The following is a 26,859-nucleotide window of genomic DNA, read 5'->3' on the forward strand; positions in this document are numbered from 1 at the left end:
ATATTGCATTACAATTAAAACCTAATAAAATGGATAGAAATCGAAGCCCTCGAAACATATTCGAAACAGTACCACGATTAATTCCGATTGATTTTCGCATCATGTAATACATTTCCTTGAGAATTTCCGGATGGCAGACATCAGAATGAATCTGTTTTAATATGTTTTATACGCCAGAATGACTGTAAAGTATTAAAAAATAAACGGACATGAGTAAAGTGACAATCTCAACGTTGAATGTTTGAATGCATACCTGTGTGTAATTCATGATCCCGTAAGTTTAAAATGGGAAGGATTGTGCGGATGTAAAGGCACTCGGAAATGCTCGGAGGTATTCGGAAATCATCGGGCGGGTGCATATTACAATGATTGTATCGATTGTATCCAGCCATATGCAGCCATAGCAGCCACTGTAGGACGCGTGTTTGAGATCATAACCAAAAAACGTCACCAGCTACGTTCAAGAGTACGACACATACAAAAGACGTATTGAGTTGCTAAAACATTAATATTTGAATAAAAAAATTTCAAAAATGGCACAAGATTATGATTTGATAAAAACGATCGTAGACGATGAGGAAGTCCCTGATTATTCGGACAAATCTGACGAAGAAGACGACGTAAGTTAAAAATACTTTTCACTATAACCTGATCTCGCACATGATATTAGCAGAGCTAAACTTTTATTTACTGATATGGTTACATTTTAGATACATATTTTTTTGTTGTAACAATTTTTAACCAGTAATTCACAAAATTATTTTCCTCATCTGATTTTAATAATGCTTTCGCTATGCGCACTACGGAGTGAACCTGTACTGATTCCCACGGGCATGCCTAATGTTTACATGTACCGAATTTTGGGCAGTGTTATATCTTCGCTGGTGTTTTTATCAAGTATTGTAGAATTTCGATATTGGAAACTACACAAACACACGAGATATGAATCGTGCTGTCGGTATTTGTCTCCATTAAAGAGATAGAAATGCAACACTGTTAAAGTGCGGGTTATTTTTTGCCGATCCATTCTTATTTAGGTAGTAACTGGTCTAACTGACCCTGCGCACATCATGTAAAATCATTCAATGCCTCAACAAAGTTGCAGTTTATTGGTATTATGTATCCCTGTGACGGCATCAGACAATGGTAGCATGATTCGCACCTCGTGTGTATATGCAATATGGTGGGTCGTATGAACTCATCATCTGCGTCAAAGATAGGCGAGATGCAAGTATTTGCAGTGTCTGAAGTGATGGTTCTAAGTTTACTCTGTGGTGTGAATAATGTGCTGTTTTGATAAACACTCTTTATTCCTATTTTATATTCTGCAGTATCAACCACGTAAGCAAAAGAAACAGGAGAAGAAAGATTTTGATAGTGATTTCCAATTCATCAGCAATGCCTCTGAGTATAATCAAGACACTTGGGATGATCTTAGCAAATACATAAAGCGAAAAGCAAAGACAAAACTTGATGATAAAATACAGAAAGTAAGAAAAGAACACGAAGAAGAGGTACGCATCTGTATGTCAATCAAATAATTTAACTTTAGTTACCACATGCTTGAAAAGGACGCAATAATTTCAAATGTTTTATCCCTCCACGGAACCCGTTTTTTTACTGCTTCTATGGAACTCCTGGGTCTTTTATGTCCTGCCCTGGTTTTTTTATTGGCTTGGAACAAAAAAATTGATCCGTGAGCTAAACAAATTTCTGAGAAAGAAAAGCCCTGTAGCTCAATTTTAGTAGGTTTCTCATGCGACTTTAATATTCTGTATCTGATTCACACGTGATAAATCAGAGGAGCTCTTCTTTAATGGGAATTCGTTTCAGTACAAAACCAACTTTTTTAATCTATGCTAAGGAAAAAATTTTTGGGCCACCTTAATATTCATAAATGATGCCGTATTTATATAAGTATCAATTTGTACTCTTTGCTATTTACCAAAAGAATATTGGATTTTGTCGTGTCTTGGCTTTTCCGGCTCCACCACCAATAACTTCTTTTAGGGAGTGGAGCCATTTCCAGCCCTTCTTGTATTTCAGAGATATTTAAGAACAAAGTTTGGGTTGTGCTTCAAAAGACCAAAGTGTACCGTGGAGGGTTCACTAATCCTCAGTCTCAATAGAATCTAAAACAATGATAGATTACTTTTTCTTCTCTAAGAACAATTTTTTTGAAAACCCTGCTATAATTTTAAGTTTCTACTATACGTATACATACTCATAAATTATTTTTCTATTGTACAAGCGTTAGAAGGTTAATAAATATATCATAATCCATCAACTTGTCTGCTTAGAACGGAACTGAAGACAACCCAATTAAGATAGAACAAGAAGCTGTCAATGAGGAAGGGATTTATCTTTCTGACGATGAGCTTAAAAGAGGTATTTTAAACGAATAATTTATGTATCACATATTGATCTTGATACATATCAAAGCTTGTGGTATTCAACATAAGTTGAGTACTTCTATCTCGGATCTTGTTCATCTTGCTCCACAATCAAGAATTACTGCAGCATTCATTTGTGTTCTAATATAAGCCATCATTTCCATGTAAACTAGATAATTTTAAAATGCGAAATAAATGGAAAAACATAAAGTGAGCCAATTGGCTTATAAATGGCACGATACGGTACTTCACTTTTAGTACTAATAAAAAATACTCTGAAAATTACAATATTTATTGGATACTACAAATCGTTACAGACAACTTCAGAGTGAAAGAACGAAAGGGTAAAATGAGAAAACAAACTTCCTTAAACAATGATTTGGATTTAATGGACTTTGAAGAGGCTTCAGGTTTTGATGAGCATGCATCATTCTATCAAATGAATTTATCTAGACCTTTACTTAAGGTAACGACGATTGTAATAATTGATAACACTGTTTTGAACTGCTTGCTAGTGCTCGAATAAGTAGTCCAATCTTGTATTCAACTCGCAGATTAGAAATCCTGAAGATTGATAAGTCTGATTGTTTCAATGTCAATTACTTACTATTTACAGGCTATATCAGCTATGGGTTTCGTACATCCAACACCAATACAAGCAGCAACTATTCCTATTGCTTTAATGGGTCGAGATATTTGTGGGTGCGCAGCTACTGGTACAGGGAAAACTGCTGCATACATGCTTCCCACTTTGGAAAGGTTAATATACAAACCTGCCGAAGGTACAGCAGTATCTAGAGTTCTGGTACTTGTGCCAACCAGAGAACTAGGTGTGCAAGTATATCAAGTAACAAAACAATTGGCCCAGTTCACTACTGTTGAAGTTGGACTGTCTGTTGGAGGATTAGATGTTAAAGTGCAAGTAAGAGAATCAAATCGGATTGAGTAAAACTTACTTTCAGTCTAAGCATGTTGAGGCGTTTATTTATAACTTTGACTTCTTTCTTGATGACACTTTCGCCATAGGAATCAGTTTTACGAAAAAATCCCGACATCGTAATAGCTACCCCTGGACGTTTGATTGATCATTTAACAAATACACCGACATTTGCCCTGGACAGTATTGAAGTGCTCATTTTAGATGAAGCTGATAGGTGAGGAGAAAAATTATTAATATCAAAAGATGGATATGAAAACACTATTTTTAAAGAAAATCGTGATATTCTCGGCATTTATATTCAGTCTATAGATCTGAAACTACTGTCTTCTGCGTTATTAAAAATCATTATTTTCCTAGAATGCTTGACGAATACTTTGCTGAGCAAATGAAACATATTGTGAGACAATGCTCGAGAAGTAGACAAACGATTTTATTCTCTGCTACTATGACAGAAGAAGTGAAAGATTTGGCTGCAGTATCTTTGGATAAACCTGTCAAAGTATTTGTCGATAGCAATCAAGATGTTGCGTTTAACTTGAGACAGGAATTTGTTAGGTAAGCTTGAGAATTATTTTTCTAGACAAATCAATTTCTTTCCTTGTTATCTCATCAGAAGTAAAATATTATGATAAGAAACACATTAATGAGTAGTTTTTGGAAACAAAACAGACTGTAATGTCAATGCCATGTTTATTTTTTCTAATTGCATTCCAGGATTCGTAAGGAGAGAGAAGGTGACCGTGAATCTGTTTTAGCTGCTCTCATCTGCAGAACATTCCACGACCATACTATGGTTTTCGTTCAAACTAAGAAACAAGCACACAGACTTCATATTTTGCTGGGTTTATTAGGTGTAAAGGTTCGTGAAGTATTCAAATTACAAAGTTTATTAGACTTCGCCTTACAATATTGATACATTCTTTTCTATTCATTACTATTAGAAAGCTATCTAATAAATAGATAAGGTCCCCATGTTTCGATCAAACATTATCATTGAGTGTTTTTTACCAATTGTCTAGGTAGGTGAGCTACACGGTAATTTAACACAACCTCAACGTTTGGAAAATTTAAGGAAATTCAAAGACGAAGAAATTGACGTTCTTTTAGCCACCGATGTTGCAGCACGTGGTTTGGACATCAGTGGTGTAAAAACAGTTATAAATTTTGTCATGCCTGCTACTATTCAACATTATATTCACAGGTCAGTTGACAAATAATAATTAAATGTAGTCGGGAATTTTACCGAAGTAAACTTGGCCGCTCAATATATGACAAAACAAAAAAAGTTTTGCTATCGATTGCATTTCGTTTACCAACGTTTGCCATATCTTTATTTTCGTTTGCCCTTTCTCAGTTCGAAAGTTATTCGTTTTACGAAAATTACCTTCACATAGTTGGTCCCCCAACATACACTAAATCCAATGATTTTTTTGTCATCGATTTTCCTTCATTTACCATATCTTTATTTTCGTTTGCGCCTTCTTAGTCCAGAAGTTATTCTCATTCGAAACTGAACTTCACGGAGTTGGTCCTCCAACATACATACAACGAAAATAAAGATATGGCAAACATTGGCAAACCAAGGAAAATCGATGGCAAAAAAAAAATTGATTCGGCATATGGTGGGGGCCAAATTGGCAAAGGTGGCCTCCTCAATTTCCGAAAACAGATAACTTTGAAACTTAGAAGGGGCAAACGAAAATAAAGATATGGCAAAGTTGGTAAACGAAGTGCAATCGATGGCAAGAAAATTTTCAGATCTGTCATATATTGGGGGGCCAAATTCACTTTGGTAGGAATTTTTACTCTATAAAATATACTGTGTCAACTAAAATTTATGCAGAGTTGGACGAACTGCTCGAGCAGGTCGGGCGGGTGTTTCGGTTTCATTGGCTGGTGAACAAGAACGTTTATTAGTAAAAGAAGTAATCAAACAAGCTAAAAATCCTGTCAAGAACCGAATAATTCCTCCGGATATAATCGAAAAATATAACAAAAGATTAGGAGCACTCGAAAAAAATATCGAGGCAATACTCCAGGAGGAACGTGAAGAAAAAGAATTAGCAAAGGTCGAAAATCAAGCCAAAAGAGCAGAAAATATGTTGAAAGGTGACGATAGCAAAACTCAAAGGTCATGGTTTCAGAATGACAAGGAGAGAAAACTGGAAAAGGGTACGAATATGATAAAATGATCTGACAGTTAGCCAAAATTATTCTATTATTTAATATCCCTGATGCAATGGATAACATTACTAATGGATTTATGAACTCTAACTTGTACTAAATTTTTTTGCCGAAATAGATAAATTGCTATTAACTGAGAAGAAAGATAAAGGAAAGGGGAAAAAGAAACAGGAAAAAGAACCATCAAACGCAGTCAACGAAAAAGCAAAAGAAGCGAAAAGAAAAAATCCTAAAAAAGAAACTGCAGAAGACAGAGCAAACAAGGAAATGGATAAAGTTGCCGCATTTCAGGCAAGATTAGCCAAACGGAATAATAAACAGAAGAAAATCAGATCTGTCGTTGATGACGATATGTATGTATCTTCTAAAAAACAAGGTAAGTTTACTCACAGCTCAATCTACAAAATTAACAAACATGTATTTGACAATGAAAGATATTTCAATTTCGAATGATTTTTCTACAGGATCGTTGAAAAGATCAAGATCTTCATTCGCTGAAGATTTGACGGACACAAGTAAGAAGGGAGTGAAGAAAATGCGTTACGAGTGAGTTTAATGTTTAAATAAATCCAATTGCACTCATATAAAAACTTTAGATGAGGTCAGGTTATACTTGAAAAAAATTATCTGTAATTCAAAAATCATCCTTTCTATTTCTGCACACTTCTCTATATCAAACTCAAGTTAGTCTAGACTAACAAATATTGGTTTTAAATTATGTAGTATAACAAAGATCACGAAACTTTTTTCAGAGCAAATGATAAGAAAAAACAGAAGAAAGGAAAAGCTTTTGGCAATGACAAATCGAAACAGAAACCAGGGAAGCTTTTTGGGAAACCAGCGGGAGCTAAACCCAAAGGTCAAAAAAGATTCAGAAAACGTAGATAAAATGTAGATTACCTGTGTTAATATAATAATAAAATGTAAATTACCTGTGTTATTATAATAATAAAATGGTAATCTGTAACTATCATCTACTTTCAATGAAATCGATCGATAGTGATACGCGTCAAGTGTAGTTTCGTAATTTGTTTTATTATAGAACCAATACAATACCTTATTTATGTCACAGACTGACAGATAATATTGAATATTTGCAATCTGCCTCTCGTTTGAAATATGCATCATCGAGTTCTCTGTCCTATTCGCAGAAATTACAGTATTAGCTTATAGGTATATAGCAGCATTTATAAATGCAACGAGTATTACTGGTTCAATGGTTATTGTGAATAAAATGTTTCATCCATGTATGGATGTAAACAATTTTTGATTGGATAGAATATAATCAAATGCTTGCCGCGTGTTTATTCGAGAGAATAAAATAACAAAGTTATTCACCTTTCTGGCTTGATATTATTTTCAGTTTTTGTTGAATTTTTCTAAAGTGCAATGTGGAATTTTTGACTTGTAACAATAGATAATTAATTGTAATAATGGTCAATTAAACATTATTGGCAAGCACAATGGTAAGTACTCGTTCTATATTATGATGTATCTAAAAGTTATATGACGACTGAGAGTTCTATGAAAAAGCCAGATACTGTAAAATCTGTTAATAGATACTACGTTTTTATCTTGTTTTTTATTTTTATTTTGTAGGTTGCTTAAATACAATAAACACATTCATCCGTCTTTGTTCACAATTAATATGTTTCATTCATACTTACATTCAAGTTAATTTAATGTTCTTTAATACAATAATAGTTATACCGTTCAGGTAAAAAAAAAAAAAATGTAATCAGAACTAGGCCTGTGCGAAACTTTTATTCTCTCAAAATTTTTACGAAAATACGTTCACGATATCGAAAGTTGAAAATACTTGAATAATAATGGATAAGATTTTTTTTTATAAACATTGAATATACTTGCAATGTTGGTAAAGAATGTTTACAACAATGCCTGCAACTCATATGATCACTCATAAATATCTACAATTTCCAAATAGCTGGGTAATAATTTCATGACAACTAAAAATAATGCATTCTCTTATCGTAAAAGTCGTAAATGTAATATTTAGCAAGAAAGAAACATATATTTAGGATGATAAAAATTGGGCACAAGCATTCTTTTCAACATTAATTTACAACAAAACTCGACTCTAATGAAATTTGCGAAGTTTGACATATTTTTCAGGAATGGCATTGGCTAATTCTCAGCAAATGGTTAGCTAGAATTTATAAATTACTTAGGGTATTATTAGCAAATAAAATACAGAAACTATTATGTATATCACGTTTCATACAAATAAGACTACGAACCAAGAAAACTTTCTATTGTCTATCGATTATAGATCATCAATATACCAATGAATATATGCGTCAGAACTTAATTAAAGTTAGGCATGAACAAAACCGATTACCTAGGAATCATCAAACACGAAAGCAATAACTTAGCACTCGCTGTTAGCTATGCGACAACAACATGTAATAATACAAACATGGAAAGCTATCAGCGTACAGTATAACAAGCATTTGATACCATCTGGAATGGTAATAAATATATGAATCTGTAAAATAATATTAATTCCAGTTATCGATTTGGGACCAAATTTCTATTGTAAAACTTTGCTTGGACCCTTACTATGATAGGAAACAAGTATGCAGCATGAATCTTGTGATGAATAGTTTCTTCTATTATTATAATCCAATTTTTATGAACTGATTTTAATATGTAAAATGTGTAATTTTTTACATCTTGTTCAACTCGTTATTCTATACGTATATTGAATATGAATGTATCCAAGCATGATTAAAATACTAAACTTTGTAAATAATGAAAATGGAGGACAAATTGCGAACTCAGCGTACTAAAAATACATTTTCATTTAATCTATTCGTACCAAACGTATTAGCAAAAAATGATGCTGCAAGAAATCTTCAGCAGATGAAGGCGACATTCATGATCAAATTCAAGGTTGATCAAATTTATTTTTTCCATTACTCGTAGAGTAAGAGTTATTATCATGTTGCACTGTCCTGTGAACTTTCATGCCTACATGTGTTTAAAAATAATTATTAGCAAAATCGTTCCAACTACAAAACTACTCCACCCTAGCCATTTATTAGCAGAAAAGAAAATATCAAGTCACTAATGTAAATTGTTACTGAAATCTTGCAAGCATTTATTAGTAAACAAGGCTTGTAGACAAAAACTTGCAGCTAATGTCATCGCACAGAGTTTTCATTACATAACAATAGAAATAATAGTAATCATAATAATATTAATAGAAATGAACAACTTTGGATTACTCAGCTGATTCGCACACACCAGTTAGCTGAGAATATGAATGTAAGTAAGCCAACTTAGCTGTGTCACTTCTTTTAAAGCTCGCATTTGCATTGGACGTCGTTGAAAAATTAGTAATTGATATTTTTTTCAAAGAATATCATTGAGAAATATCCAATCTAAATACTAGAGATTTGCCCAAATTATCAACTTAAATCTTTGCCATACTAGAACAAGTAAAAAAGTAGACCTTACGATAAACAAGGAACACTCAAAAATATAAATTAATTTCTTTGCAGTATAATTCAAGATGACCTGAAAATTACCGAAATCTCTGGTAATCTAACTTTAGCTTACATAAAGCGCGATTACCAAACGATACTGACTGACTGGCAAATTACTTTCATTCAAGATTAGTATAAAATTAAATAAACTTATCCAATGAGAACTATCTCATCTGTATAATGTAAAACAAAAGATTCTTGTGAACTCAATGCCATGCAAGCTTTAATCGACAGCAATTCGACTGTTATCAAAACTAACTTAATGTAAAAAAAAGTTGACTCTTGACAGAAAAAAAAGAAACGTAAGATAGATAATTTGTATGCAAGAATTCTAATATCAAGACGCCTAGCCTAATGTGTTAAGGAAATGAAACACCCTCAAAAGTTGACAGATATGAGTATATAATTCATAAAATATTACAAACTGAACATTTAATATGATAGTGGACTGTGAAATGTAAAGTGTATTATCCTCAACTGTATTAACCCTAAAGCAGTTTTTTTTTTTTTTATGTAGGTGATAATTTTTAAACAAACAATTAAACCAATTGAAAGAATCTAAACGAGACCAGTTCAAAAATCCTATCTAAACCTTGTTTCAGTCTTAAATTCATGCTTAAGTTATGACAAGATCCAATCAACTAATGAATTTGATGATGTTAACTCATATATTCATAACACAGCCAGAGGGTACCACCAATAATACCTAAACATGTATTCGCATACATAAGACTTTTAAAATTATACTGAACAAACGCAACGTACCGTAATACGTTAGGGTAAAATTAAATTCCATGTCTGACGCAAATGCAAAATTATTTATTAAAGGAATCTCTGCGATATTGTCCTACAAGTTTTCCCAAGAATGAGTTTTATGAATTATAAACAAATATGTGTCAGCGATCAAGTGTAGTGCGTCATAACATCAACGGGTAAACTTCTAGAAATACGCGAACGACTTAGGTGTAATAATTGTTGTGTATAACCAAAATATTCTGTTTCCTAATTTGTAAACTGTTTTTTTCTTCAGATTTTTTTTTCTCATATATTTACTGTATTATATCGATCCCCATACGCCCCACTCCTCTCCCACGACGCAACCACACACATGCTTGATTCACTTCAAATTAATTTTATCAGAATCTCTGTGCATTCTTTTGGCTGGTGGTTCTTCGATCTGGAATTATTAAAAAATCCAAACATACAACACTTAATTCGTCAATCACTTCATTTCAATATAAGATGTGTAGTTAAAGAGACTTGCTGTGTTTATCGTATTTTTTATCATACCTCATCATCCAATCCAGGAAGTTGGATTCTAGTCTCTGATGCTTCTGCAGGCTGTAAGTAATAAATAGTACCGATGGTTTACAAAAGAAATACTGATAAGTAACAATTAAGACATGTTGCATGTTGTTTAGAGTAAATGTAACATTGGGTGTATAGATCCATTCACAACTATATTGACTAATTCAACGTTTCATATACAAAGGGGTAATAAATACTTTTTCATGTTCAAATGATTTATCTTCGAATACATCTCATCTACAAAATGCATTAAGCCCCCACCTTAAGAAAGTGAAATAAAAAATTCTGGGAAATATAAAATATTTACTGCAAATTGCATCATTACCTGTGCATCAATACATTCCATTTCTCCGATTTGCAGCTTGAAACGCAGATTAACATTGTGTACATAATATTGTGTGTAGGATGCACAGAATTAAAAAAAAATAACTACATTAAATCAATACTAAACAGTATTTACACCAAATGATCTTTGCTTTAATATTAATGAAAAATTCTATCACTCTTATGAAATACTAGCTGATAGCAGTTCAAATAACGTCGATCAAGAGACAAATGTAATATTGCCTATATCTCAGATTAGATCTAAATTATTTTTATACATAACTACCTGTTGAAACAGAAAGCCCTGATTTATCTTCAAATTTTTTCGAGTACGAGCATCTCAAATATGATTTAGACTTGTTCAAAAAAGATCCACATCTTTTGAATTAACCAATCTACATTGGAATGTCTACATTGAAATGTAATGAAATTCTTCAAATATTACAATTTGTCATTATACACAGTGACTTGATTTCAACATTCACGCTATTGGGCAGTATAACTATTATAATAAAAATATTGATTTTAAAAAATTACTTACTCTGGCGTCTGTTTCATTCGGTCCAATGCCTACTTCCTTTTGCTGTTTCGATTTTGTTCTACGTTGAGGCCTGTCATTACCCATGTGTGTATTGTGAAGTAGACCTTTTGCTTTGGGACTGGACATATTTACTTGCATTTCAGCAGGCAGATAATTTTTAGAATTTACCAAGAGTTCATCAGCCTTCTTGAAATACATTGTAGGAATGCGGGTTTCACTCGGGAACTCTTTCAAATCGAAGTTTGTTGTCTTCGAAAATATAACATTCATAGCTAAATCACACACAGCCCATAGTTTCTGGAAAAAAAATAAATAAAAGATTATAGTTGATCCATAAATTGTTGGGCAAGGCTACAGAAGCTAAGTTTTCTGGTTACATGCGAAATAATTTCAAACAAACGTGATTCTCTGCTCACATAGTTGACATTGTCATCCTCTGGTTTCAACGCATCCTTGTGACTTTTCATTCGTTCAATCAGGTTTTTGTAAAATCCGTAACAGTAGAATTCATTTTTGGTTATCAGTGGCTCCAGGATGTACCAAAGACACTGCTGAATGACCTTAAGTTGGCTTACGTCATTATAGTTTGTGAACTCGGGATCGTGCGCCAGAATTGGCACCGCAAATACCAGCATGTAGTCTGGTAAAATGTGGGGTAATTGACCTAACAGTAAGTAATACATATATTATGGTAAGGTCATTGAGATTGATCAGTACCAAAGAATATCCCTGTTTAAGAGGGCCGAATGCCCCTGTCTCGAGATTTATAAACTATCTGTTTAGAAATGTTTTTTGGGTCATAAGAACATGTGTTGAGCGACGCATTTGTTGTACAAATTTGACTCCATTAACTTTCAAATTCTAAACTTCAATTTTATACTTTAACCCCTCCCATGAAATCGATTTGTTTCTTCAACACTTTTTCCCTACTTTCGGATTAAGACAAAAATATTCTTTATAGCCTTCAAATATCATTTAATATTCAGGGAAATATGTAGATTGAAAAATTAATAAATTGATCTCCTTACCCATCGCTTTGTCCACTGTTCCCAGTGAGAGTGTTTTTACATAGTCTCTTCTCTTGTTAATGTCTGTTTGCATGTATGTCTTCAAAAGATATTTCAGCCTCTTATCTTGCTCTTTACCAGCAAGTGCGTAATACCCCATAAAATCAAGAGGTAAGCATTTATTTGGTATCCCTCTGCCCAGACCTTTGTGAAGTTTACCTCCGAAAGCTTCTCTAACCTGTGGAACTTCATCCTGAAAATAACGTATTTCATTTTTACAACTCAGTATCAGAGCTGCCCTTCTTTTACTGTATCTTTGACTAATGCTGCTGCTTCATGAACTTACAACCATGAGTTGAGATAGATTGTAGAATTGCTCCGCCGTGAATTGGTCTCCTACTCCCTTCTGCTCGCATATCTTAAGCATCGAGCACCCAGCCTGCAATCTGAGCCAGCTCATCTCTGCCCTACTTAATCTGCCTTGTTGCAAAAGGTCACCTTTATTTACTACAAATGCATTAAGCATTCTGAATGTTTTTTGGGCAGAAAGAACGTCACTTTTAAGTCCCAACAGCCACCTGGCCATACATTTTAATGCTTCTAAACGGCAACGTGTTTCTTCGGGTAATTGATCTTCTCGACACCAGTCTCCTTCTATAACATCTGTAGTTTGTTCACTGTTTTCCTTGACCAGCAGTTCTTTGACAATCTGGAATGTTAAAATCATCACCACCAAAACTTGTTACTCGAAATAAATATGAAATGCTGGAAGCACAAAATTTTATTGCTTTACATAATGTCACTTTGTTCTGATTGTTTTCAAACAACAACGTGAACGTTTCAATTAGGTTTTTAATCAATTTACCTTTCTAGAGACCATATTCTTTATTTGTATTTGATACTTGTCAGGCAAATTGTAGGCGATATGTCCCAATGTAACAATTGATGTTCGGTAATGTTCTGAAGTTGGTGTGAGTGTGTTTTTGATCCTTTCAATGATTTCGGGGAATATGGAATCGTGAATATTCGCCATATTAACAAACAAGCACCTAATTGCCTGTTTGGCTTGTTTCGGAGTACCGGTTTCAGCGAATGTTTTACACAAAGGGACCATGAGGTTCATTATGTCAGGGGCCACCTCAGACAATGACTTATATTTTCCCAAAAATGTAAATATAGACAGGACCAATGGTGCGACCATTTCATCATCAAGCTCTAACAAGTTGACCAAACGCATTAGTATGTCGGCGTGAAGGAAATGAGGGCCAAAAACGAATGATAACATCTGGAAGGTGACAGAGAATCTTTGATATTATGTGTACATAATAAGATAACTTATATTTAAAGCATTAGAAAAAACTAGTATTAATAATGTTTTTGATTGTAGCCGAGAAGATTCAAACAATTTAGATTCACGTAATTAATCAAATTTATTTACCACAAGCAATCTCAATCCCTTTTCACCAGCGTTGTTCGGATTCAACCCGACTTCTTCAATGACATTACCTCCTTTTAAACAATCCAAGACATATCCAATTAATACCTAAAAAAAAGAGAAAAATGTAAACTTAAAATTCGAAATTCAGGATCTTCGTTACACGATTGAGGTCATTAATGTGCCATTATTTGCATTCTTGTAATATTACTTTCCAAATTTTCAGTATATTTACCCGAATTGCTTCTTCATCTATCATGACTGAGCTTACTCTCTCTAACAACATTTTGATTGTGTTGTAGTATAGATTAGTCATAACCGGTTGACCCAGCTTCTTGAGGACTAAACTCGTAGTTTCAGCGCATTCTTTACAGGTAACATTAGGTTGTACAATGGTTTCCATTCCTTGAAGCAATGTCGGGTCTTTCTTCATATGAAGGCTAAATTTCTGTAAAAATTCTTGTGCCTTCATTGGATCTGGTAGAAAACGTGATATCTGTGAAACTTTGGCCAACAAGTCTCGATCACGACTGGGAGATTCTGGCTTCTTTGTAATCTCAACCCATTCGACAACAGATCTTCTCACCCTATTGCAAAAGAATATCGGATGAAATATATACCATTTGTCCTAGAGTTTCAAAGTGAAAGTTGAACAAATCTACTCACGCTAATTGATGCTTTTGCAGCTCAACAAATGCTTTGGATGCATGATCATCGATAGTTCCCAATAAGTGATATAATTTTTTCATTCTCTCTTCTGGGCTTAGTTGGTACGGCACTAAACACGTATTAAGTAGCCTTTCGACAAGTAATCTGTCTTCCATTCCAGCCATGTAATATCCATGCAAAATTTTATCTTTAATCCAAGTCACTGCCTTTTTTGTAGCTTGAGGTACGTCAGCGTCGTTGAGATGCTTTTTGTAAATCATTGCCAATCCCGACATAGCTTCTTTCCGAATTTTAAACTGCAAATTAAGTATAATTCATTAAGAATACAAACTTGACACATGTCATTGACCAAAATGACCTAATGAACTGTTTGTATAATAAATCTCACTTTTTTGTCCAGTGTTCTTTCCTTCACAAATTCCAGCAGATCTTCACTGTCTGACACAACTTCAAAATCTCTTCGTGCGGTGGTAACAATTGCCATGACGACTTCATACCTTACGCTTTCGTCTGCATCATGTTGCCTTAATTTCAATGTATCGGTAATGTCTTTTCTGAGCTCCGAATGATTCAGTAAGAAATGCATTGAATACTGAACACACTTTATGCGAATTGATACGCTTATGTCGTTAAATCTACCTAGAAACGCTCGCCACAGCTGGGTATGCTGTATAGCTAGCTGCGATCCTTTTTCTGAGAACATTCTAGCAAGTAAAGCTACGGCACCCAGCCTCTCGTTTTCCAAAGATGATTTCAGTTTACATTCCAACTGTGGTAGGACGGATAGCAGAACACTAGGACAAATGTGATTCAATTCGTATATCAAGTCGTAGACTTTTTTACATATCTGTAGACCTTTCTCTTCTTTTCCAAGAATCAGCACGTGATTAAAGAACTGGAAAATGGTTGAAGTTTCACAACATTATTAATGACAATTCAAATTTGTCAGGTTTAAAAATATCTTCTGCTAATTCTCTGTCTACTCACCGCTTGAATATATGGTTCTAGAGTGTCACTGCACTTAATCACAAGTTCTTTTGCTAACAAGTAAGCATTCTTTTTCTGAGTCTTATTTGGCTCTACAATATTCATGAGAATTATGTCCAATAACTCGTTTCCAACTATATCCGATTCAGTTATAAGTGGACATAACACATCCAGCATAAAGCTTTTTACTTTTCCAGAGTGCTCGTCGCTGGAACGGTAATTACGTGAATATTTTACTACAAATTTCGTCATTTGGAGCTGTTTTTGTATTAAATCTGTTCCAAATAATGTACTGAATATCTTAACATATAATCCGCTAATTCGATTTGTAAAATTTGTTGATTCTCATAGAAACTAAGAAAAATTTAATTGATCTAGTTCCTTACAGTAAATAAACCTCACTATATAAAATTTTGTAATCTATTGGAAAAGTGTAAGTTTTGATCTTGAAATGTAATCAAATTCATTTAATTAAACACTACTTACTTGACTATTTTGAACATGAGTGAAAACAACGCGCAGAATATTTCTTGACAATCTTCCAGTTCGAAGCACATATTAAAAGATTTCACATAAGCCAAATTTTCAAGCAAGTAAAAGTACCGCTTAAAAGCCGGATCTTTTGGATCCTTCAGACCTGACAGCTGTTTGATGAGGAATAAAAATATTGTCTTCACCTATTGAATAAAAAAACAATAATAGCCGAATATTAGGCAAATAGATTAAAAATCAATAAAATGATTACATGTCCAAGGTGTGAGACAATGATTGCCAAGTATCTCACCCAAGAGATATGAATAATAAATTAAATACAATTCAAAAACTACGAAATGATACTAATTTATTGTTAATCCGTTTGCAAATGTCTTGTGAAAAAAAAAAGACACACATTGCATAAAATATTGATCTCTAAGGGACAGATCAAATTACATAATTACTAGCATCATGTAAAATCCATACATATTTGTACATGTTTCCCTACAATTCATGGTCAACAGAAAACATTAATGCAATTTTCAGGTTTGCTGATTTACTTGACTTCTAACAAGCTTATCGACATTTGTCACATTTCTATTCTCATTTACCTTAAATATAATTGCATGCTTGCATCTTCCGTTCAAAATAAGGGGATATTTGAACCAAGATAAATTTTTTCTACATTAATATTCTCTAGTATAATTATATTTATTTATTTATTTACCTGGTCAGCATCTTTGTACGGAGCCTCGGGTGCATAAACTCTGAGAACATCAGCGATACAACATGCAATTAATAACTGTACATCTTTACTTTGGTGCATGAGGAAATGATCTTCGGCCAAGTGTAAAGCCAACGGAATGTACTGCTGGTACATTCCCTCATCCTGACCCATAGCTTGCAGGGTATGTGCCAGTGTCTGTTTGTCATAATGGTACCGTCAATTGTTGTACATATATATTGGTTATATTTGATAAAAATTTCATTGATAAATCAACAAAGTCTTGATTATTTTTGCACAGCAACAATTTTACATTGCAATTGGATATCGCCAAGGCATGAAAAATGATAATCACCTTGAGACGTCTGATCAATTCATCTGGACCGAGATCTTCGGTAACGGATCTGCACCCCTGGGGGTAAACTATTTCTGACATTTTATCAGCTATGTTCCTCGAAGGTTTTGAGAAAAATTTTCTTCGTAATTAGTAGCCTAAAACACCGTCCAAACTCTGCAAAATATGAAGTAATAAAATATTGAGAAAACTTCACTAAGTCCGAGTAGCCGTAATTGTAGGAACTAAAAACCATATGATAATATGAACTGAGTAGCATTTAAATGTCAATAAATGGTGTTTTCAAAAGCATATTTATGATCTATTTAATAGTCATGAAAGGGAACATGTGGAAAACAAATTTGACCTAGAATTTCATTCATGGAAAAAGCTTTGTTTTTTCTCTTTTTATCACACCGCCATAATATTTCTTGACTAATAATAAAGTTCCCTGATTTTTCCGGGACTTTCCAGTTTTCCATGACCAATGGCAGCTATGAATTATACTAAACCTTTCTAACCGAAAGCTAGCTACTTTTCTTCAAAGAAAAATATGCTTTGTTGCAAAATTAAAATATCAATATACACTTATCGAATCTGCTTTACAAGTAATTTATAAGAATTTCATTTCTGCACAGTGAGACCGACAGTTGATGTGAGTATTCAAGCAATATCAACAGTCAAAATGGTTGCAATTATCAATGTTACATTGGAATACAAATTTTCAAAAATTTCGAAGATTTTGTTAGGAGCGAGGGAGACTGAAGCAATACGATTAGTATAATGCCTAAAAAATAGGTCCGGATGACTGAATATGTGCAAGAGGGAAGTAATTATAAACAGCATAAATAGTTTAAACTTTTCTTCAGCTATCAGAAGTGAGTGATAAATTTAAGCGAGAAATTTAGTCATTCCTGGATTCAGCCTAGTCCAAAATTGGACTAGATTGTGAATTTTGTTTTTAATTGCGCATTGTACTACGGAATTATAATTGCAACGGTAAATCGCATTTATCCATGTACATTTGATGGATGAGTATATGGGCCAAACGCTGTGGTGAAAAAAAAAAATATACAAACGATGGTACATTTTTTTTACCCATCTGTTCCGTCCAAAATTTAAATAATTATCACTACGCCTGGTCCAACACTTCAGAAACTAATACAATTGAATTAATAAAAATTATTTGAACAAGATATTGTGCTGGATTGTGTGTTCAGGATCAGATAATATTGGAATTTACATTACACAAGATTTATATGCAATTTCTATTGCAAGCATTATTTGAATCTATGAAATTACGTTATAAAAGTCACGTGTTCGTTGAACAATTATTGGTATGTATTACTTGTCAAATACTTTGTTGCTATTTCATAAAACTTGAAATTTTACGAAACAATCCTTTTTGGGTTGTAGGATATCTTTTCTACGGATTAAGTGAAAGGTATAATTTGAAAATATCAAGTAATTGTAGAATTATTAAGGAATCTAAATGCAATCACCATCCGTTCATAATTTTCCTAGTTTGAATATTTATAAGACAGAAGGTAGGGAACACAACTAAAATGAGTTCACTTCTGCGAGTATAGCTGATCTAAGAAAACGTCCTAAGCCATAAAATGAAGAAGAAGAATTCAGTAATCATTCATCAGATACATCATTCCTTCTAGTTTGATTTTTCTGATATTTGATCAATTGACAATAATACGAGATGTTATGGAAATGATTGACGAATTTTTTGCTGAAATACTAGTCCTTCATATCCATTGAAAACTATAAAAAATCAAGAATAACCGACACGCATAGACGATAAGAATGAGCAAAATCATTTTTGTTAAAACTACTCCTGAAAAACTAAGAACATCTCCAGAAGGGCTCCAGAAATATCCACGTAAGGCAGTTAGCATTTGATAAATACTAATTTTCAAACATATTTTTCTTTTCTCCAATAGTATTGATATGAATAAAATTTGCGAAACAAATTTTTAATACAGCATTTTCGTTTGGAGTCTGCCATAATTGCTCATATATTTTAAACCAATAGGATAACCACAAGCGAGCTAAGCTTGAGAATATATCGACTGTTTTCAGACAACGGACAATATCATGAAAGTACTATATACATTCAGCAACTGCAGTTATAACTTCCGGACTATTGTTAATGCGCTTGTTCCTAAAAGAAATTTCTATTATTGGAATCATTTGTTTACTGTAATGTTGCATCAAAATTTCACTAATAGGAGCAAAGGCTTCGCTTGAGTTGACGATACTGAAGTGATGCTTGCTAGTACTTAGATTAGTAAAGTAATTTTGATTTTGAAGCGAAAAGAAAATTAAATACACACGGTCGATTGTTTAGTATAATTGTAGAATAATTGGACATTTCTTACACGAAACAAAATCTACTCACTTATGATGCGTGATCACTGCAATGTGATAGCAAACTTGTCAAGGGACACATATCGAGTGATTATTTAGAGGTTATGTCGGCAGCCCGTAAATGATTGCGGCAGGTACGTAAACAATAGTGCATCTTTTTAACAAGATAATGCCATTTTACGAAATCGAATCGGCAGAATGCTCGATGTAATCGTACCAATAGTGCATATTAGAGTGGAAAATTTTACCTCAAGATATGCATAGACACCAAAACGCCTGACACTCAAAATATCAATAAAGCAAATATATCTGTCGGGCTACCACACGACACTGGCTCAGTTTTTGACGTGGTAAAAACAATGCTCGTCACATTCACCACTAAACTCAATTACTGAGGATTTGTCGAAATTTCACCGATTTTTCACACACACTAGGCATGATAAAGTACCCGCTATATCACAAGAAACGTTGTAAAATCAGTTTTGTAAACGGTTAACCATGTCAAAGGACGCGACAGCGCATTCAATGCCCTGAAGTTACCTATGCATGGCCACGTAAGGAAAGGCTTTCTTACACGAAAAGTCAAAATTGTCCAGGAACAAGTTATCAATCCTCGGCAATTATATTATCGACTGCAAATCCGCCATCACTCTCGACCTATTATTACGGATACATACTAGCAAAAAACCTCGCGTATTTATAAATATAATTCATCAGATCCAAATACATTCATTAAATACGGTCCTTACAATTTACGTGTGTCAGTAGTAATATTTATTGCGGGATGTCAATAGCAAACCATACATAGGTTCGAATTCGATTGTAAATATTCGACCTTAGAGTTCTCGTAACGGGACGACAAACTTTGTATATTTTTATGAAAAAACTACCAAGCAGACTCGTCGGAATATTTCTGGATCGCTTCGACGGTATTGAACCCCTTCAATATCTTGAAAATTCCATATTTCTTTCATAAATCGAAGTTGCACGAGCAGATAGGTGACGGCATCGAGATATCGGTCGACACCGTGCACACCAGCTTCCGGATCCCGATAAACGTCGGACTCTTTCTTGTTGGACACGTGCGACGTGTACGTAAACTGGTTCAGCGCTGATCAATTTTTCTCTATTTCAAATTGATCATCTCGACCGGGAATAAAACGCAGCAATGGTAAGTCAACATTGTTTTGCGGAGCCTTCAAAGCGGTCAACTTTATTCTCCTAACTACCCGACGACGCGCAATAAACTTCGCCAAATCAAAGTTGGGTTAGGCGGCGTCTCTAGCCGTGTAATGCCTCTTACAACCTCAAATAGCTCCCCATATTCGATTGTCATTAATCCGACAATCCAGCTTAACTTGCTTAAAATATTCATGCAATCTTAATCCGAGCAACGAATTATTTTCGATTTCGCAATACCGTCATTTTTTACGGCTATCTTGAGTTGAACCCCATTTTGTTGCAACTTCAGAATGCTGGGAATCTCTCTTAGCCCAAGACTAGGATGAGAAAAAGCCCGGTTTTTGTTAAATAACCCTATCACAGGTTTTTTCTGTTCATCTCAATACTAACGGCATTATCATTAATTTTTAAGTAACATCTCAAAAGGAAATCATAATTGTTCATTCTACGAACCATATATTCTTTTTTTTAAATCCTTTAAATATTTAATACTTTTTGTGATTTGCTTAATCTTAATATACTTAATAACGTTTCCGTCACATTTTATTTTTCTGCATATGGATTATTGCCCAAACACTAGTCACATTGCTAAAGTATAACGAAACTGGATCTAATTTAAAAAATTTATAACAAACATTATCTGAACAGTTGAATTCGTTTGTCCCAAAGTATGAAGATAGTAAATTCAACAATGTGCGTCGTTTTGTATTTAATCACAATCAGTAGTACCTTGGAAAACATTTTTAAACAATCTTGTTTTAACTGTCTCACAAAACTTGATCAAGATTACACAATAAAATGATTCTGAAATGTTTCAGGCAAGTCTTAAGACAGATAATCCAGAGAAACCTGGTCAGGAAACTGCACCAATCCATCGGATCCGTATTACACTGACCTCATGTAACGTCCGTTCCCTTGAGAAAGGTAAATGAGTAAACATAATTATTGTATATTTTTCGAATTACTCAAATTGTGTGGCTAAGTATTGATATATTTAATTACTACAGCACTTCATTTAATTTTTTGCATAAACATGTAGCATAGCAAGAGATCTATACAATTTATTCAAGCGTTCCTTTTTCTAAATCATCACATTTCAACTCATTCAATTTCAAGTCTAATCCTTTTTAATTACCCAGAACTTGAAATATGGTGAAGACAAATGATCAACTGAAAATAAAAATATTATCAATTTAGATGCAAACTTTTGTATGAAGTTTAAAAATTAGTATCAGATTTTAAATTAATATTCCTTCAAAATTCACAGTGTGTACAGAACTTATCACTGGAGCTAAGAAACAGAAACAGAAGCTGAAGGTGAAAGGACCTGTCCGTATGCCAACCAAGATTCTTAGGATTACGACACGTAAAACACCTTGTGGTGAAGGTTCAAAGACTTGGGATCGCTTCCAGATGCGAATTCATAAGAGGGTAATTGACCTTTACTCTCCGTCTGAAATTGTGAAGCAAATAACCAGCATCTCGATTGAACCTGGTGTAGAAGTTGAAGTTACCATTGCTGACGAATAAACCATTGAAATGAAATTTCAATAAAATGTTTGAATAAAAAATTAAAAATTAAAATACCTGGATGAGTCTTATTACCCCTTATGCCTATACCGTATTTTTTAAGCAGCTCTAAATTTAGACATGGGACGCTGAAAATTAGAAGTATCGAAGGAGTCAAGAATGGAGGTATTAGATAAATTAAATTCATTATATTCTTATAATATTTTTCACTTTATTTGTAAAATCTTGTATCATAAAGTCAATGAAAGTGATTCTGCACTTGATAAAGTTACTCGCCAGATGCGGTCACATAGAGAAGGATGAATACAAATTCGTTTGTTTCGCATATTGTTTAATCATCCTCCTGAGAATCGTTACCGCCCTTTCCCGCATCTTCACCTTCTTCGCCCCCACTGAAGTCACCCATACCCTCAGCTTCTTCTTCTTCATCATCGTCACCTGCCACCTCTGCATTTTCGAGTTCGGCACGCTCCATTTGTCTTGCCAACTCAGCTTCGTCAGTTGCTGTCACAACTTTCGGCTGAAAATGTAGTACAACAATTGTCAAGATCTCCTTGTGGCAACTTTGAATCTTTTGGTAATTCCTTGTTCTAGTCAACAGAGACACATTTTCTTTGACTTTGTCATGTATCGATACAACCGTGGCAAGATGTATTTAAAGATTAATATCTTTAAAAGCACTATCTCCAACAAGTTTATAACTGAAAACTCACCGCCATTTGAATGTCGAATACACCTCCAAGGGATATAATTTTTTCCTTAATCACCTCTATGGCATCATTCAATGCCTTTAAACCGTCTTGTTTCTCAGGTGTAGAGGTTGTCATGACTGGAATATAAGGAAATGAATATTGAATCACCTAATATATGAAAAATATTTAATGATATCTGGATTTGCAATAATTCAGTATCTAACCATCAAATCACATTGACTAATTCTTGTAAACATGCATTATATGCTTCGATTATTCAGAGTATCGATTGAGAATCCAAAAAAATTTCTGTAATTCACTTGTATTCTTCACCTGAAGAAATACAATTTCATAAAGAAGTTTTTCTGATTTGCAAACTTGAAATCAGTCAAATTCTTATTACATTTTATTACACTGAAAGTGTGAAGTAATTTAATACGTTACTGATTAATGAGTATGATAATCAATATTAATCAGATATGTACCATACAACGGAGGGGCTATTAAATTGATTTTGATCGGCAATTCTTCTGTCGTCAGAGCCAAGCCAGCTTTTAATGCAGTTTTGACAGCATCTATGCCTTCATAACCGTAGCAAGCAACTTCAACATCAGCACGAATCTTGACGGCTTGAGATGTGAGTTTCCGCTTGATATTGTTCAACAATACTTCTTTAGTGTGATCATCCAAGCCACACTCGGCCAAGATGGAAGGGTCCCTGAAATACAAATTTTTTATTCACAGACTTCCCTTTAGTATTTAATTTTTTAAAGCAATTTCCTCAAACTCAAAAAATAATAATTGCTAATTGCAATCAATGAGATGACTTACAATACTGATTGTTTAAAGAAATCATAGGCTGATGCCTTCTGTTTTTTATATTTTTCTTCAAAGTACCAAGCTGTCTTCTGGTACAATTCCTCCAGCTGTTCGTCGCTATCATAATGCAATAGCTCAGCAACATGACGTAAAATCGAATTCACTGCTTTAGCTTTGGCAAATCGTTCTGTACATTTTTCTACATCTTCAGCAGATACTCGTCGTTTACTCAAGTCAATATACCCTTGAAAAAACATTCAATATTAAAATTGATTACATAAAGAATCAGAATGGGTAAGCACATTGAATTTCCTAGTTGAATGCATTGTTTAAGGTGTACCCTAAAATTTGGTGAAATTGTAAGGAAATTTGATGTGAATCTTTGTCTGCATTGTGTACAATTCTCAGATTCTGTAAGGTTTTCTGAACATAGTAATCACTGAAAAATGCCGAACTGGCATTATGAGTATGGATTGGCTTAAATTACAATCAGCCATAAATTATACATACCTTTATCTTTGTCAACTCTGATGACAACAACAGGTTCCGTTTTTCCGACTCTGATGAGTTTGTTGATGGAACGAATACGTCGCCTTGACAATTCAGAAAGAAGAATCATGCCTTCGATATTATTATACTCCAATAAATGAACATAGGCTCCCATTTCAGCTATGCTACGTACATTGACCATAACCACATCTTCAACTTCAGGATATTTCTCCTTGTAAAACCGGCAAGATAACACCATATTGGCTGAAAGAAAAGATATAATTCTTTTATCAAAGAATGTAGAGGGTTGATCTGATAGTTTGCAAAAGGAAAAAATACAATCTGTTTTGGAACAATAATTCTTTCAAAAAAAGTTGATAGCTAGACATTCTGCGGCAGGTTGTCTAATACAACACGAACTTTGGAGGCGGGTTAGGTGAGGTTGTATTAATATCATGCAAACATTCCGTATGAAATTGATGAGAAACGTAATATGGAAGCGGTTAGCCAAATTTACAGGTTATCTTTTAGGTTAGCCGTACGAAATATGCGTTATCTATACAAATATCCATCTGCGATTACCTAGATTCTATGAGCCTATGAAAATAGAAGTAGGATTAACTAAGGCCGAAGAAATTTACTCGAAACTGTAAACTCTATTCAAATATGCTTATAATCCATGTGGGATCGGGAATTTGCTACAGACAGGCTGATGAAAGTGGCAAACAGCAACTCTCAACCAAATTACCCACTGATTTCTGTGCTCTCAACCTATAGGGTAAAAAATGTCAGTAACCCCAACCAGTGCCCCAACCGCACATTCTTATTTCGTGTAAAATCTGATTCGGTAGTTGCTTTCTACCGGGGACATCAGATAATAATTGTATTTATATGCATAGTGGAAGTCTCTTTTCTCATCATGTTTAATATGATAGAGAAAAATTAAATTCTAGGGTATTTAAATCGAGCATGGGTCTCAACTGTTTACAATCGCCGTGTCTCACGAACGAAAGACTTAACTTTCCGGTTAACTGTGACATCCTAACGCGGTGAATTCCGGACAAATTATAAGGGAGACTCACAATTGAAACACGAAAATAAGCTGGGACGTTGTTATATAAATTTTTTTGAAAAGTAGTTGACAGTAGAGTCAGTTGAGTAATCTAGAAAACAAGCAGGTATACAAATTTGTCATAAAAATTTTGAAATAATTTTCTACAATACAGTATTTTCTTTCTTCTTTTTGTCATTTTTAGTACCCGGTTTTGAACGAGCTTCGTTGTTTTGTTATTCACCGTTTGTCACGGGAGACTTGCTCGTTTGGTATGTAAATATCGTGTTTCATTGTAACAACTTGATCAAAGTTGATTGCGGATGAATATGATTCGACCCGAACAGTAGTTGATAGTTGTTTGATCAATGTCTGTGCGTGACATGTCTCACAAAAGGCGCGTTTGGAATTGAATTTACGAATTTTTGTAATACAAAAAATTCAAGAAAGAAATTTTACAATTCAACGATTTTAGTGGGTTGACTGCGAAAGGTTAAGCGGGGGAAAAAGATGTTGGAATTGCCAAAGTCTTAATTGCCAAAGCTATGTGCACCTTGTTGACTTGAATTAAGAAACGAAATTCATAAAAAAATTAATGTATTCACGTGGAATTCACTCTATTGCACTAGAGAAATCCGAAGGTATCACGATTCCACATGTGTTACACATTATCGAAGACTGAGTTAAATTTACACAACAATAAAGTTGCCATTTGAAAAACTACAATATGTAAGTATTTGACCAGTGAAAATAAGCACACTTATGCTCGTTTCTACACCACAGCAAGCGGTAGAGCAGCCGGCGCGTTTTTTTTTTTTTTTTACGTGGTATCCCCAATAGCCCTACTCCACGGAGAATACTTGCAAGATCGATTTTACATTCTTCGAAACATTGCAAATGACTTTTTTTCACATGTCAATCATGGTGAATTGTTTTTCCCAATCAATTTGTACTCGTGTATATTCACAGTTTGTTCGACATTTTTGAGTCCATATAACCCACTGATTATTTATTATCGATGAAAGATGAATATTTTAATTATGAATGAAAGATGATTGTTTTAATTATGGATGAAGAGTGACTGTTTTTATCTTAGATGCAAACGGCGATTGACTTTGGATGTTCTCGCAGGTTTTTTTTTCATGACGTATGAGATAATCACTAAATGGAGAACCTGATGAATACGCAAAACAATCAACAACTGAACCATGATCCAAAACACGAATTGCTGTAAGACGTTGACATTTACCTATCGGGAGATGATGCAGAAATCTTTGAAGAAATGGAAAAAAATCGGAGAAGAATAAAAACAACCATCAAAAAACGATCGCAACCAAAGACTGTAAAACCATACAAAAAACTACAGTTGAATAAATTTTACTACACTTTGTGATCACGATGATTATGAACTACATCGCTAAACCTATGTATCGGTGAAAACAAAATGACTAACCCTGAACCAGACCTAAGCCTAAAAAATGAGGCGTTAATTTTTCAGTATAGTTGATAAAACTCAGTTACCTGGAACAGATAAAAATATGATTAGACTAGACCCTCAAAAAGAAAATAATACGATCGGTTAAACGAGTATTTCTGTTCATTTCAGATATGTTTCATAAATACTTACGCCAAGATTCTCCACTATCAGTATACACTACAGAGATTTTTGTTCCTGCGCGTCGAGCGCCGGTTTTCAAATGCCGCGCTTTCTCTAATAACTGAAAAGTATCAAGTCCACGCGCAAAGGCGCTGTGGAAATTGAAAACTTTACTATTCGTCAAAAAATTGACCGAAGAGCTGAAAAATCAGGACAGCGAGAGTGCGTAACTCTTTTATATACTATTTGCAAAACCGCCGGGCAAAAAACCGTATCCAACTCCCGTTATTA

General features: G+C 34.0%; 4 protein-coding genes across 10 annotated transcripts; 2 read left to right on the forward strand and 2 right to left on the reverse strand.

Moving 5' to 3' along the window:
• Positions 1-388: 388 nt before the first annotated feature.
• Positions 389-6,484, forward strand: Rs1 (Dead-box helicase Rs1). Its single transcript, XM_046615248.1, has 13 exons — positions 389-620; positions 1,332-1,514; positions 2,301-2,388; positions 2,711-2,859; positions 3,010-3,315; positions 3,420-3,547; positions 3,691-3,888; positions 4,048-4,192; positions 4,353-4,534; positions 5,177-5,505; positions 5,636-5,893; positions 5,982-6,063; positions 6,270-6,484. The coding sequence occupies exons 1-13, from the start codon at positions 534-536 to the stop codon at positions 6,403-6,405; spliced, it is 2,271 nt and encodes a 756-aa protein (XP_046471204.1). The 5' UTR covers positions 389-533; the 3' UTR covers positions 6,406-6,484.
• pds5 (cohesin associated factor B pds5) lies at positions 4,205-19,973 on the reverse strand. Of its 6 annotated transcripts, none has more exons than XM_069134039.1 (17): positions 19,958-19,973; positions 16,851-17,006; positions 16,499-16,693; positions 15,784-15,974; positions 15,298-15,505; positions 14,699-15,205; positions 14,308-14,606; positions 13,877-14,228; positions 13,645-13,749; positions 13,072-13,491; positions 12,553-12,915; positions 12,228-12,459; positions 11,616-11,863; positions 11,200-11,496; positions 10,660-10,695; positions 10,317-10,367; positions 4,205-10,203 (listed from the first exon to the last, which is right to left on the reverse strand). In XM_069134039.1, exons 2-17 carry the CDS (start codon positions 16,929-16,931, stop codon positions 10,144-10,146), a joined length of 3,645 nt encoding a protein of 1,214 aa, XP_068990140.1. In that variant the 5' UTR covers positions 16,932-17,006; positions 19,958-19,973; the 3' UTR covers positions 4,205-10,143. The 6 variants fall into 6 exon arrangements, with proteins under 6 accessions (XP_068990140.1, XP_046471201.1, XP_046471199.1 ...); XM_046615245.2 differs by lacking the exon at positions 19,958-19,973 and adding an exon at positions 19,783-19,933; XM_046615243.2 differs by lacking the exon at positions 19,958-19,973 and adding an exon at positions 19,457-19,773.
• A 248-nt stretch (positions 19,974-20,221) lies between these two features.
• RpS20 (ribosomal protein S20) lies at positions 20,222-21,976 on the forward strand. Of its 2 annotated transcripts, XM_046615251.2 has the most exons (3): positions 20,222-20,379; positions 21,209-21,314; positions 21,658-21,976. In XM_046615251.2, exons 1-3 carry the CDS (start codon positions 20,377-20,379, stop codon positions 21,918-21,920), a joined length of 372 nt encoding a protein of 123 aa, XP_046471207.1. In that variant the 5' UTR covers positions 20,222-20,376; the 3' UTR covers positions 21,921-21,976. The 2 variants fall into 2 exon arrangements, with proteins under 2 accessions (XP_046471207.1, XP_046471206.1); XM_046615250.1 differs by lacking the exon at positions 20,222-20,379 and having other exon boundaries at positions 21,200-21,314.
• A 117-nt stretch (positions 21,977-22,093) lies between these two features.
• On the reverse strand, positions 22,094-24,665 carry eIF2alpha (eukaryotic translation initiation factor 2 subunit alpha). Its single transcript, XM_046615249.2, has 6 exons — positions 24,503-24,665; positions 23,942-24,184; positions 23,444-23,675; positions 23,098-23,330; positions 22,634-22,749; positions 22,094-22,440 (listed from the first exon to the last, which is right to left on the reverse strand). Exons 2-6 carry the CDS (start codon positions 24,177-24,179, stop codon positions 22,252-22,254), a joined length of 1,008 nt encoding a protein of 335 aa, XP_046471205.1. The 5' UTR covers positions 24,180-24,184; positions 24,503-24,665; the 3' UTR covers positions 22,094-22,251.
• Between the last annotated feature and the right edge of the window lie 2,194 nt (positions 24,666-26,859).

This window comes from Neodiprion pinetum, chromosome 3 (genome assembly GCF_021155775.2).
Source record: "Neodiprion pinetum isolate iyNeoPine1 chromosome 3, iyNeoPine1.2, whole genome shotgun sequence".
Lineage (NCBI taxonomy): Eukaryota > Metazoa > Arthropoda > Insecta > Hymenoptera > Diprionidae > Neodiprion > Neodiprion pinetum.